General features: G+C 35.9%; 8 protein-coding genes across 8 annotated transcripts; 3 read left to right on the forward strand and 5 right to left on the reverse strand.

Annotated features, from left to right (window-relative positions):
* Positions 1–202: 202 nt before the first annotated feature.
* C9374_006970 (uncharacterized protein) lies at positions 203–1,611 on the reverse strand (the record flags this gene model as incomplete). Its single annotated transcript, XM_044696889.1, has 2 exons — positions 203–922; positions 973–1,611. The coding sequence occupies 2 exons, from the start codon at positions 1,609–1,611 to the stop codon at positions 203–205; spliced, it is 1,359 nt and encodes a 452-aa protein (XP_044555333.1).
* A 225-nt stretch (positions 1,612–1,836) lies between these two features.
* C9374_006971 (uncharacterized protein) lies at positions 1,837–2,259 on the reverse strand (the record flags this gene model as incomplete). Its single annotated transcript, XM_044696890.1, has 1 exon — positions 1,837–2,259. One exon carries the CDS (start codon positions 2,257–2,259, stop codon positions 1,837–1,839), a length of 423 nt encoding a protein of 140 aa, XP_044555334.1.
* A 380-nt stretch (positions 2,260–2,639) lies between these two features.
* On the reverse strand, positions 2,640–3,752 carry C9374_006972 (uncharacterized protein; the record flags this gene model as incomplete). Its single annotated transcript, XM_044696891.1, has 2 exons — positions 2,640–3,028; positions 3,257–3,752. 2 exons carry the CDS (start codon positions 3,750–3,752, stop codon positions 2,640–2,642), a joined length of 885 nt encoding a protein of 294 aa, XP_044555335.1.
* A 291-nt stretch (positions 3,753–4,043) lies between these two features.
* C9374_006973 (Peroxin 11a (Pex11a),putative) lies at positions 4,044–4,814 on the forward strand (the record flags this gene model as incomplete). Its single annotated transcript, XM_044696892.1, has 1 exon — positions 4,044–4,814. One exon carries the CDS (start codon positions 4,044–4,046, stop codon positions 4,812–4,814), a length of 771 nt encoding a protein of 256 aa, XP_044555336.1.
* Positions 4,815–4,943: 129 nt separating this feature from the next.
* C9374_006974 (uncharacterized protein) lies at positions 4,944–6,052 on the reverse strand (the record flags this gene model as incomplete). Its single annotated transcript, XM_044696893.1, has 3 exons — positions 4,944–5,389; positions 5,451–5,762; positions 5,812–6,052. The coding sequence occupies 3 exons, from the start codon at positions 6,050–6,052 to the stop codon at positions 4,944–4,946; spliced, it is 999 nt and encodes a 332-aa protein (XP_044555337.1).
* A 193-nt stretch (positions 6,053–6,245) lies between these two features.
* C9374_006975 (uncharacterized protein) lies at positions 6,246–10,538 on the forward strand (the record flags this gene model as incomplete). Its single annotated transcript, XM_044696894.1, has 1 exon — positions 6,246–10,538. One exon carries the CDS (start codon positions 6,246–6,248, stop codon positions 10,536–10,538), a length of 4,293 nt encoding a protein of 1,430 aa, XP_044555338.1.
* Positions 10,539–10,579: 41 nt separating this feature from the next.
* Positions 10,580–12,820, reverse strand: C9374_006976 (uncharacterized protein; the record flags this gene model as incomplete). Its single annotated transcript, XM_044696895.1, has 1 exon — positions 10,580–12,820. The coding sequence occupies one exon, from the start codon at positions 12,818–12,820 to the stop codon at positions 10,580–10,582; it is 2,241 nt and encodes a 746-aa protein (XP_044555339.1).
* A 164-nt stretch (positions 12,821–12,984) lies between these two features.
* C9374_006977 (uncharacterized protein) lies at positions 12,985–13,657 on the forward strand (the record flags this gene model as incomplete). The annotated part of the gene is made up of 3 exons (XM_044696896.1): positions 12,985–13,211; positions 13,367–13,454; positions 13,544–13,657. The coding sequence occupies 3 exons, from the start codon at positions 12,985–12,987 to the stop codon at positions 13,655–13,657; spliced, it is 429 nt and encodes a 142-aa protein (XP_044555340.1).

Raw genomic sequence — 13,657 nt, forward strand, 5'->3', positions numbered from 1 at the left:
TCAACGACGTGTGGTCGAAACCGTACTGACCTTAGGTTGGTTTCAAATAATAAATGACAAAATACAGCATTGTATGCAACGAGATTCAACGTGGCAATAGGATTTATATTGTTAACACGTTGGACGCCAATATTTATTGTGTCTTTGAATATATATTTACATTTGGTAGGGGCTGAGTAGTAACATCTAAGAGTTTGATTGCTCACTCAATTTGTTTTTTCTTTCTTGGTACTCGTTTTCTCATCTGAGGTTGTTTTTGATTGCTAGAGACACTGTGGGTAGTATGATCTACTACTGTTTCATCATGATGTTTCTTTTGTTGAGCTTTTGAATCTTCAGACTCGATGTGTCCCTCTTCTTCATCTCTATCACTTGAGGAAGTCAGCATATCAGCATGGCTCACTTGAATTGTGTGTTGCTTTACCAATGATGATGATGGAGTCTCTACTCTCTTTTCTTGATGTGTGGATGGCTTTGTTGGCATGTCGTAAGATGAATGATGTTTTAAATGTTGCTTTTGGCTAACATACAACTGTTGATTCTTGTTCGAACGAATAAAAATTAAATAAATAAGGAACAATCCAAATACGATCCAACCAAATATGTTAAAGCTCAGAAATATAGGAAATAATATGAAAAAGCTTGTAATAGGATAGTTGAAAAAGTAATACCATATTCCAGTGACTTGAGCCATCATTTGAATGCTTGCGGAATAAATTTGTACATCAGGAGATCCAACCCACACATGAATATGAGAAGCTTTCTGTAATATTACTCGATGATTAAATTCGAGTAGTTGTGTTTCAGTTAACATTTCCAATATTTGTCTTTCAGGTTCATTTTCATTTCCAAATATAATATATGGTATACTCATCAAATCTTTGACAGTTCTTATAATATTTGAGTTATATTTGATCATGCTCTGTGAATAAGATAAGTGTCATGAGAGTTGAATTGAACTCAGTAACATACACTTCGAGAAGTTGAAAATAGTCTCACATTATTTCTGTCATAAAAATCAGCGTGTACTGTAAACATTCCAACTTTTCGGTTTGCCACTGACTCGGGTAGGTTTAGCTTAATTCTAAATGTGTCAATAAATAATCCAGATTGGATGAGTGATCGTGATGAATCATTCGGAAGAAGTGTGACATTGGCATAGAGTGATTTATCTTCCTTTACAAAGAATAATGGATGATCATATTGCGTGGGAGGACGACGATAAAACAGTACTATCATCACCACAAACATGGCTGTCAAGGTCGAAAGTACAAACGCCACAAATAAATAAATCAAAATTGCTAAAATTTTAAAAAAGTGTTTTTTCAAAAAATCAGTTAGAGGATTATTGATCAACAGACTTTGTACGGTTTGTAAAATTCCTAAATAACTTTTTATCATATTCATGAATGGTTCGGTAAGCCTCTTGATCATTGAAGTGAGAAAGGACGGACAACAACACGAGATGCATAGGCTCATCAACACTTTTGAAATTCCACGGGAATGATGTTTTGAATCGTCATGTTTTCTCAACGTTGGGTGATGATCCACATGCTGACCACTGTTCTCGGAAGGAGTGTTTGTGTCGACATGCAAAGTGGTTCGAGTCATTTTTTTTGTTTGGAATTTTATAAAAGAAAGGATCAAAGTGATAATGACTAATAATGGAGCTTGAGAGTTTCAAAAAGTTTCATCAATGTATGGTTTTTTGAAAACAAATTTCTTTAATAGTTGTTGGATTGCCATTTTCATGAATTACCTTAAAGAATTATTAAAACACCACCAACACTCCAATACTGTAAGGCTCAATAATTCTCTTCACAAAAAATCATATTTTTAAATGAAATGGCTAAATTTTCCACTCTGATACAATAAGAATGCATTGATTGCATGAATGGACATGTCATAGAGTGTCAAAAAGAAATCCACAGTGACATAGGGTGCCTCTCGAGAATACTCTGCACTACTCCATTTTCTAATTCTAATCGAATAGTAACCATTGTGCCAAGTCAACACATAAAACATGTGTGCAATGAAATGGAACATTACAAAATAAAAGTAAATGGAATTCAAGGTTTGTTCCGATAAAACAAACAAAATACTCAAACCACTCACTCCATCATAGAAGAACCACATGCCCATATTCTTCAATGCTTGTTCTTTAGGTTTATAAAGACGAGTGAATACAAAGGCATGGGAAACGAGAAGATAAATCTCTGAAAGAAATAAAAGACGAGGAATGAGAGATGTAACGTCCATGTGTGTGTGTGATTTCAAAAGAAGTGTGTGTGTGTGGGTGTGTTTTCAGAATGGTGTAGTGTGTATTGCGGTGGGAAGGAACCTTTTTTTCGCGTGTGGCTGTGAGAGAGACCACACACGGTATGAGACAAACACCTTTTCGAGCTTGAATTGAAATTGGATTCACTCCGACTTTGATCTTGGTGATTTTAAATTCTGCAAATTTTCCTAACCTCCACTCTGAATGTATTGCTCGACTCTAAATTGAATCACAATTTTGAAAAAACAATTACTATTCATAAAGCACAAGATTGAGATTTATGGTTTGACTCTTCACAGCACAACACTTTGAAAATCCAATCCTCTTCCTTTCAATATGACCACACACATCCCATGTACGCTTATTGTGGTAAAGATGAAATGACTCCTAATTTTGTTTTAAAAGCTGACAAATAAAAGGTCATATCATGACATTTCACAAGTCCTCTCACAGGACAAGTTAAATCAATGCGATGACCAGCGTGTTGGAATCCAAAAATCTTTGGTGGTACTGTGGTCACGATATCATCTTGAGCAGGAGTAATCACGACTCGACCTGTGATCCAATCTTTAATACTTTCAGATGCCAAAATAACAAATCGAGTATAATGTTTGATGTAATTATTAAATGTTTTCAAGAAATCAGACTTGACAGTACGAGGTTGACCAAAGGTAATTAATTTTACATTTTGATTCATTGATGGATGATGGAATGCAAAATCTAGAGCAGCAATCATGGCAACGGCACCTCCTGTGATTTGTTTTCATGGATGTTGTTGTTATTTCATTGATCAGTTAGTTGTTTCATGATTATTCATCATTTGGTTCAATGCAGAATGATTTGTTGTTGTTGTGAGTTCATAAAAATGGAAGATATCCACAACAACAACAACAACAATAATAGTAACGTTCATAAAAATCAATCGATCCATCAAATTCAATTTCCACACACACTCGCACACGCACACACACAACATACCTTGTGAATGACCAGTGAAAATAATTCTCGTGTTTGGACCAAAGAGTTTGCTGAGATAGGAAATCATGCTCGACTTGGTGGATGAATAGCTATCCCAAAATCCTTCATGAACATTTCCTGCGTGGGATGATGATGGACCGAGATAGGCTGGCTCAGAGTCAACATTTAAATTATTGGCCCAATCGATGGCAGTCTTGGATCCACGATAGGAAACAATGACAGTATCTCGATTTTTCACGACATAGGTCTTACACCAAGCACCAGCAGGATGTTTAATGGTTTGCACTAATTGTAACTCGGCTATCACATGACTACCCGCATCTCGTGCTTTGAATACTTGACCAATACGGTCAGTGGTGTCATAGGCATATTCACTGGCATGAGCAGCGAGTAGCGAGTCAATATCAAAAGATGCTGCCTTGACCATGATGGTGCTGAGGAGGAGCACAAGGAGCACAAGGAAACTCATTGTCTTGGCACTGGACATGTTTGACATTTTTTAAACGGATGCTTTTCAAAGTGAGATTTGGATTATGATAATGTAACCATGAAAGTTCGTGTGTCATTTCCACTTTGAAAAACCACAAACACTAGCTCCCTATTGTTTTGCAACCTGTAATGTTACAATATAGATGCTCCTACAAATTACGTGAGCCATGTGTCGTGGATTCACGACTGTAACGCTATTTTTTTTCCATTTACAGACAACTGCAGTTGACCAATTTTCCTTGACTGCTCTTTTTGTGCGCCATGGTTTCGCTGCCCAAACAGTGCAAGGAGAAAAAAAATGAGTCAAGATTTGAAGACTTCACCCTACAAGGCTGTAATTAATTTCATCAACCAATTCCAAACACTGACCAACACCGGCCTCGGAAGAGACAAGGCAACCAAAGTTCTTCAATATGGATGCAAAATTATTGAAGAAATTTTGGAACGATCTGCATCTCCTGCTGTTGATCATAAAGATTTGATTGTTCGTGTCCAAAGAACAAGTGCTGGATTAGCAACTGCCAGAAGAGTGATGCGTTTTTGGAAGCCATTCCAAGGCTATGTCGCATTGATTCAATTTATTGAAGCATTAATCGGAGGAAAGAAACAAACCGTGACTGCAATTTTAGATCTTGTTTCCAAGTTATGTATGGCACACTACTTTTTAATGGATCACTTAACTTGGTTGAGTCGTGAGAAGATTCTCTCCGATATGCCACTCGAGTTGGCACAAAAGAGTCAATCATTTTTTGCTTCTACATTTAACAACAACAAGAATGCAGATTATTCACGCAGCAGCTCAAACTTTTGGTTTTATGGTGTGATCTTTGCTATTCTTGCCCATGTGTTGAGATGGTCCGAGTATTTGACAAAAGAAAAGAAAGAGCTTGATATTGTCAGAGATGCCAACCAACAAAAGATGTTTAGAACGTTTATTGCACTTCTTTGTGATTTTGGAACAGCAGCCATTCTTGCAAAGAAGACAAGCTTCCAAAACAAGGCAGCTCTAGGTGTATTTGGTGTTGTTTCTTCATTGATCTCTATTTATGATGCATGGCCATCCCAATAATTCCAACAATCCTGACAACTATTTTACACATTGTACATAATTTGCCAACAAGTGCTTCAATCATTCTCCATTTTGGCAAGTAGACTTGTTTTTTGCAATTGAACAAACTGATCATGGCCAATAGTACTATTAAATATAATAAAAATTATTATCTTCGTTTGATATTTTGGATTCATTGAGCAGATCAACCACAACTTTTTGAATGTCACCCTTGTACTTTTCCAAAAGAATTAAATTTTTGGACTTGTTCAAAAATCCCATGTCATGCAACATTAATAGTTCCTTTTCAAAGGGAGCTTGACTCGATAGGCTATTGCTACTTGGAGAGGTTGTTAATGTTTTGTCAAAAGATTGGGTGAGGGATTGCATATTTGCTGCATCATCGGTTTGCTCTGGAATTTTTGGCAAAACATGCAACATAAATGTATGATTTCCACTAAAGTGTTGTTCTCTGATTGAAGGATTATTGTAGCAGTCCTCACACAGATCAAAGTTGTCACAATCTTTACATTTGTATCTCTTTCCCATCCAATCTTTGATTTGACAACCGTCACATACTGTTCCATAATGTGGGCCTTAGTAAAAGAATTTTGGATTTTCATTCAAAATTTTGAAATATTCGTGCTTTAAACTTACCATTTTCAGCATCAATAGAAGTTGAATTTTCTTGGGAAGTAGATGCCATTTTGCCGATTAATTGTAACAGATTTCGTTGCATTTCAGGGGGCACTAAAATATCTACAACATTTCCAAGATAATCTCTATCGTTTTGTCTATTATTTCGTGATGATGTTGTATAGGGTGTAAATCTGTGACTTGTCAACATTTTATTCTTTTTTAAATATAATTCTTTGGGGACGATTTGAATTTTAAATAATGTGATTTGCGAAGTGTAGCATAAATGCAGAGCTGATGTCCATTCTACCTCAGATGAAAAATCAATCCAATCTGTACCAGCTCTATGAACCACTACTATTTAAAAAGCACAGCAACTTACCTTTTTCATCATCTTGATATCTCAGAGAATATTTATCAATCGTGATCGCGTTCGGGCTCAATGGAGAAACTTCCAAGGCTTCATTGACTTGTTGTAAAAACTTTTCAAGATTGCATTGTCCATAAGGAAGGATCATTCTTCGGACTTGAGTGGCTGTGTGTTCCAAGCCATTTTCATGAATAAACACTTTGGCGTTAATGTTCCGAATATGATCTGATGATGTAGAAGCGGATGGCTCCATTTAATTCGTTATTTTTTTTTTAATGATTGAAATTGCTAATAATATTTAGTTTCCGTTTTTCCATGCTGCCTCAGGTAATTATTTGTGATTCATTATGATGAAACTATTGATAATTTGGTTTCAATATTGGCCAATTCATGTTCCATCATCAAATTGCATCTCGAAAACAATAAAAATTCAACAATCAAAAAAAATGAGCATTCAACCAAGCCAAAACGTTACGCTGGAAGACAAAGTGCATGAGCGTGTGGTGCAACACGTTCATCTTCCAAAGCGAATTTCTCAAATTCGGTTCAGTGTTTTTACTCCGGAAGATATTAGAAGAATGTCTACAATACAAGTTTTTAACCATTATTATTATACACCAGATAGACGAGGCTTTCCTCATGGTCCTCTTGATCCGAGATTGGGTACCGGAACGAAGAAAGATATCTGTGAGACGTGTGGCTTGGGAGTAGCAGATTGTATCGGGCACTATGGATATGTAAAACTAGAATTACCAGTGTTCCATATAGGCTTCATTTCTAATGTTGTAGAGATTTTACAAAGAATTTGCAAAGACTGCTCACGTGTTTTATTGACAGATTCAGAAATTCAAACTTTCAGAAACAAATTTAAGAAACCAAATCTAGATAACCAACAGAAAAAAGCAATTTACAAAAAAGTGGGAGAATTATGTAAAAAGTGCTCTACGTGCCCTCATTGTGGTGCATTGAATGGAAAGGTAACAAAATTGAACGCAATCAAAATTGTTCACGAAAAGTATAAAGTACCTTCCACTAGAAAAGGAAAAGAAGAAGTGGATCAACAAGCTAGAGAATTTCATTCAGAGTTTGAACGAGCCACTCAATTAAATCCAGAAATTTCAACTTATATAGGTGAGGCTCAAGATGACATCAACCCCATAAGATGTCTTAAATTATTCAAAAACATTCCAGATACAGATGTTGAGGCTTTTAACATGAATCCCCGAGTTGTGAGACCAGAAAATTTTATACTCACTCATATTTTAGTCCCACCACTTGTTATTAGACCCTCTGTAAACACTGATGGCGGTACAAACGAAGATGATCTCACTGTTCAAATGAAAAAGATTATTGAAACAAACATAATTCTAAGAGAAAGCATCGAAAAGGGTCATTTTGTCGAAAACTTTATGGAAAAGTGGGACGCACTACAATTAGAGACTGCCCTCTACATTAATAGCGATACGAGAAACATTCCTTCTTACGTGACAAAGAAAAAGATTGGCAAAACTCTATGCCAAAGATTGAAGGGCAAACATGGTAGATTTAGAGGCAACCTGAGTGGTAAGAGAGCAAATTTTACGGGACGTACAGTCATTTCTCCAGATCCAAACTTGGAAATTAATCAAGTTGCAATTCCAGAGCTGGTTGCTAAAGTTTTGACGTATCCTGAGGTGGTCAATAGAAATAATAAGAAATTACTTCAGTCATTAATTTTGAACGGACCTGAAGTTCACCCAGGAGCCAACTTTGTGGTTAAAAGTGATGGAGTAAGAAAGAATTTGAGTTTTGTAAAGGACAAAATGGATATTGCAAAGAACTTGAAATTTGGTGACATTGTTGAACGCCACGTCATGAACGGAGATTATGCCTTATTTAACAGACAGCCCTCGCTGCACAGACTCAGTATTATGTGTCACCGTGTTAAGGTATTGCCTTACAGAACTTTCAGATTCAACGTTTGTGATTGTGCACCATATAATGCAGATTTCGACGGAGATGAAATGAACGTACACATTCCTCAAACCGAAGAAGCAAAAGCTGAAGCAGGAATGCTTATGGACATTCTAAAAAATCTCATCACACCTAAGAACGGAGATCCAGTTATTTCTTGCAACCAGGACTTTTTAACAGCTGCTTGGAAAATGACCAGAAAGAATACTTTCTTTGATCGTGCAGAATTTTGCATGTTGTGTTCCTATATGGGCATTGAAGATAAGAAGATTGACTTGCCTCCACCTACCATTTTGAAACCTATTGAACTATGGACTGGAAAACAACTATTTTCCTTATTGATCAAACCTAACAATAACACAAAAGTGTTTGTAAACTTCGAAACCAAGGCCAAAAACTATTGGAAAGATGAAACCATGTGCCCAAATGATGGTTACGTATGCTTTAGAAACAGTTACTTGATTTGTGGAAATTTGGATAAGAAGATTTTGGGAGATGGCAGCAAGAGTTCGCTATTCTATGTATTGATCAGAACAGTAGGTCCTGCATATGCTGCTGCGTGTATGGCAAGAGTGGCTCGAGTAGCTTCCAGATGGTTAATGAATCATGGTTTTTCTATTGGTATTGATGACGTCATGCCTTCACCATCTCTAACAGAAAAGAAAAAGATGATTTTATCGGAGGGTTATAAGGTGTGTGATCAGTACATTAAACTTTTCAAAGATGGTAAACTGGAACCTCAACCTGGTTGCAACATGGAACAAACTCTTGAAGCGAAACTCAATAAGGAATTATCAGAAATTAGAGGTAGAGCAGGTAGTATGTGTGTGGATGAATTGCACTGGTCGAATGCTCCTCTTACAATGTCAGTGTGTGGTTCTAAGGGTTCTGTGATCAATATTTCACAAATGATTGCTTGTGTTGGGCAACAAACGGTTGGTGGTACTCGTATTGCTAATGGTTTCATGAATAGAACGTTACCTCATTTTCCAATGTTTGCAAGAGATGCAGCAGCAAAAGGTTTTGTTTCTAACAGCTTCTTTACTGGTCTGACTCCAACAGAATTTTTCTTCCACACTATGGGAGGCAGAGAAGGAATTGTCGATACAGCTGTTAAAACTGCAGAAACTGGTTATATGCAAAGAAGATTAATGAAAGCTCTTGAAGATTTATTTGTTGCCTATGATGGATCGGTGAGATCTGCAGACAATTCAATCATTCAATTCAAGTATGGTGATGATGGAATGGATCCTCATCGAATGGAAAGCGAAGAGAGTGGAAGACCTCTCAATTTCTCGTTTATCATGATGCACGAAAAGAATACCAATTTACCAACAAAGAATGAAAGAGCTCTCACTCCAATCGAAATTACAGAAAAAGTTGAACAATATCTCCAAGAACCTTCTTCACGCACACTATTTTCAGACAAGTTTATGGATGAACTGAGAACCTTCATGAACAATTACACCAGTAAGCTTGAAAATATGCTAAAAGGAGTAGAATCAGCTCGATCCAAGAGAACATCTGAATTTGAAAAAGATGCATGGGATGTAGTTGTACATTATATTGAGAAAATTACTGAAAGACAATTACTTGCATTCTTACATTCTTGCAGACGTAAATATGAAAAAGCATGTGTAGATCCTGGAGAACCAGTGGGAGGTATTGCTGGTCAATCCATTGGTGAGCCAACCACTCAAATGACTTTGAAAACTTTCCACTTTGCTGGTGTTGCCAGTATGAACGTTACGTTGGGTGTTCCTCGTATTAAGGAAATTATTGATGCTACTAAGAACATTAGTACTCCAATCATTACAGCATATTTAGACACTCCAGCAACAGCTTCAAAGAAACAAAAGGAAATTTCTGCACGTATGGTCAAGGGAAGAATCGAAAAAACAACATTGGGTCAAGTTGTTAATCACATTCGAGAAGTTTACAATTTAGGAATTTGCTACATTGAAATTGAACTAGATATGAAGCAAATTTCTGCTCTTCAACTTGATATCACTCCAGAAACAGTTAGACATAGTATTTTGCATTCTCCTCTTATGAAATTTGAAAAGTCAAAAGATAAGTCAAAAGACAGCAAAACTAAATTATCTGATGATCCTAATTTAGTTAGAATTCAAAACGGTAATATCAGAGTATATCCTCCATCTGTAGATAGAGACAGCATGTATTTCAATATTCAAAGATTGAAGAGATATTTACCTGAAGTAATTGTTGCAGGTATTCCAACAACTAATAGAGCTGTCATTAACGAAGAAAAGGGAAATATTTATCTTTTAGTTGAAGGAATGGACTTACTTGCAGTCATGGGAGTTCCAGGTGTGCATGCCAAAACGACCAAGACCAACAACATTATTGAAATCTCAACAACCCTAGGCATTGAATCTGCTCGACAAGTCATTATGGATGAAATCAAATACACCACAGGTAGTTACGGTATGAATATTGACACGAGACATATCAAATTATTGGCTGACATTATGACATTTAAAGGAGATATTTTCGGTATTCAAAGACATGGTATCATTAAGATCAGAGACAGTGTGTTAAAGATGGCATCTTTCGAACAAACAACAGACCATCTCTTTGAAGCTGCATCACATACCAGAGTTGATGATGTCAATGGTGTCAGTGAATGTATTATCATGGGCGTTCCAATTCCTATCGGTACTGGTTTGTTCAAGCTGTTGCAAGATGCTCATGTAGAAAAGAAGAGAACACTTCCAATTAACAGAAAACGACCAATTTTCTCTACAAAATCACTCCTCAAATAATAAATTATTGCTCTATGTGAAATAATGCTCAACAACCTTTATCAGTCCTTTTTGCCACCATGAACGAAATAAGTTCTGGGATACAAATCTCGCAACGACTTTTCGTTCCAATCTGCATGCCACCAATTTTGAACAAAATCATGGAAAATAATGCGATTCCAAATGTGTTTTGTGAAGTCATAGTGTTTTGGGTTAAACAAAAAGACAAATGGATCAGTATCATAAGAAAAATGAAAAATACTATCCACATGCTTCAGGAAGGATCTAAATGCAACATCAGTAGAATAAATAGCATTTCCATTGATGTGATATCTTGTTTGAAGCTGATCTCCTAAATCATAATCACCTCTATAATTTGAACCAATATACCAAAAATCAGGTTTTGAAATTGAATATTCTTTGGTAATGGATTTCACTGCATCTAGCCAATTGGGTCTAATGGCTCGACAATCAGGTTCCATATAGAAAAAGTGATCATATTCAGAGTAAAATGTTGGATCATGTATCAAATCATAGAATTGATTGGTAGGTCCATTAGGATACTTGTCTCTATCAGCCGTCAAATCAGCATACTTGAACACAACATTTCTAAAACATTTCAAAATGGGATGTTTCGTTGATCCTGTCGATCCAGCATTAATTTTCTCGAGAATTTTTTCTTCCAACTTGTCATTACGTTTCTTGTTCGAATAGAAAATTAAATCTGAATCATATTCTTCATCTTGAAACATGTCATTACATGGTTCATAATATGGAGTGTTCCAAATTTCAATATTTTGTAATACTGATACCAATTGTCTTTCAATGAATGGAATGACCGTTGCAAATTTCTTCTTCTTTTCAACGTGAGAAATGTAAGGTTTAGTTCGATCTCCTTTTCTCAAATAAATCACAATTTCATGATCTGGAACACCATCACGATTACCTGGATTTCCCCATAATCTCACATCTTTTTCACATGTAATTCCTGCTTTGTGAATATGAAGTGAAAAGATGGATTGATCTTGTCGATGATTGGCAAGACTTGAACCAGGTGGTGTAATACACTTCTCGTCCCATGCACATTCCAAAGTAGGAATTAATACATTTCGATAGGAATACGCTCCTCGAATATAACCTTGAATTCCACCGCTACACATTTCTTTCGAATGATAGTCTGCACGTTTCAAATTCAAATAATTGAAACTTCCGTCGTGTGTTAATTCACCAACAGTACCACAACATTTCCAAGAAGTATGCAAACCTTCTTGTACAACATGAAAATGTCCTTTTTTCAGAAGAATATCTTCCACTCGATCGAGTCGATTCCATAATTCTACTCCTGAATCAAGGAAAATAATCGATGGAAATCTTTGAAGAGCGAGATACATGGCAAGAGGTTTCCAAGCAAAAGTAATTAAATTTCTAAAATGATCTGGCAATAAATCGAAATGGATGGGTACCAATTCTACATTTTTCCATGTTTTAACTTGGTCACGTTGTTCTTGTGTGAGACCCAAATCATAGACAAGAATGGGTCTATTTTCTGAAGTGGTCACACTGTTCCATACCAACCAATAATTCGATCGCATTTGAGATTTGAATGTTTGACCAATTTTTGTAATAGTTTTATCATTGGGATGAGTGGGAGGAGAGGCAACTTGTGGATTAATTTGTTGAGTGTTGACCTTGTTGTTACTATAGAGTCTGTGAATGGAACCAACAAAATTTTCTAATCGATCAAAATAATCTCTTGAGGTGGCAGTGACAATGTGAGGAACTCCGAAATTAATTGGATCTCTATTCACTCCATTTCTCAAATGATGATTCATTTCTTCTTGTGAAACCATAAATTTCAAAATGTTCCACATTTCACTCTTATCTTTTGATTTAAATTGATGTTGTGCAAATCCTTTCCAATCACTTGCATATGGACATGGTTTCTCAATGACCTTTTCAATAATCACACCTTGTTTAATGACTTGAGGAGAGTCCACTTGTTGTTTCTTCTTTAAATCCTCTTCGTGGGGTTTCTTCTTTAAATCCTCTTCGTGGAGAATATCCTCTCGTATGTCTGATGCTACTTTTGCCACAGAAGTACTAGTACCAGAAGTTGTTGTTGTGGTTGTTGTTTCGGATGATGAACTTCTTGTATGTGTGCTCCACATCATTAACAAAATTAAATTCAAAAAAATAGAAGCAATTAGAATGAAGAGAATCAATCGACTGGTCATGGTGTTGGATCCAAGATGAAATATCAGGTTCTTGGTCGGAGAATAACGAGATTGGTCTAACATTGGCATTTTTTTTTGACTTGACTTTTCTGGATGATGACAAGTGGCGTCATCATGTTTTGTTTCATTCATCAACTGGAGAGACCCACAGAGGTTGTTGTTATTTGAGATTTTGATATCACACAACGACATTTTCGTAGAATGTTTCTTACACAAACTCTTCAAGTAAAAAAATGAGTGGAACACTTGAAAGCAACAACAACCACACGGATGATCATCCGACAACAGCAACAACAGATTCAGTGTTACATTCTCCGACCGAAGTGAGGACACCTTCAGAGCCATCATCACAAAATAATGTCCATGCTTTGAAATCTTCAATCTCTGATTTGGCATTTGGATTTGAATCAATATTTAGACCAGAATTTGATTCTGTTTGTTCTCATCTTCAAGAATTAATGTATGTGTTTATTTTAATATTCCAAAAAAATTATAATTGTGATGATGAAAATCATTCACAATATTTGGAATTAATATTGGGGTGATGAACAATTTTGCAATATTGATTCTAAAATGTTAATGATGAAATTTTGATCAAAACTTAAAATTTTAAAGTCGATCACAACAAATCATTGGAGATTTATTGAAAGAAGGCAATACTGCCATGTCATCTGTTCCACACATGAAAGAAATTCAAGAAGTGGTATGTTTTAACACCATTTATATGGACTCCCAATTCGAACACAACATGTATTTGTTGAACTAATAATTTTATTTCGCAACTATACTTAGCTTTCGCACATGCCTTCTTATATCAACAAGTTGCATTCCATAAAACAAGATATGCATCAAATTCAAGACAAAACTCACAAAATGAAAATTAGATCCGACAAGTTGCTGAAATAA

This window comes from Naegleria lovaniensis (assembly GCF_003324165.1).
Source record: "Naegleria lovaniensis strain ATCC 30569 chromosome Unknown tig002, whole genome shotgun sequence".
NCBI lineage: Eukaryota > Heterolobosea > Eutetramitea > Acrasida > Naegleriidae > Naegleria > Naegleria lovaniensis.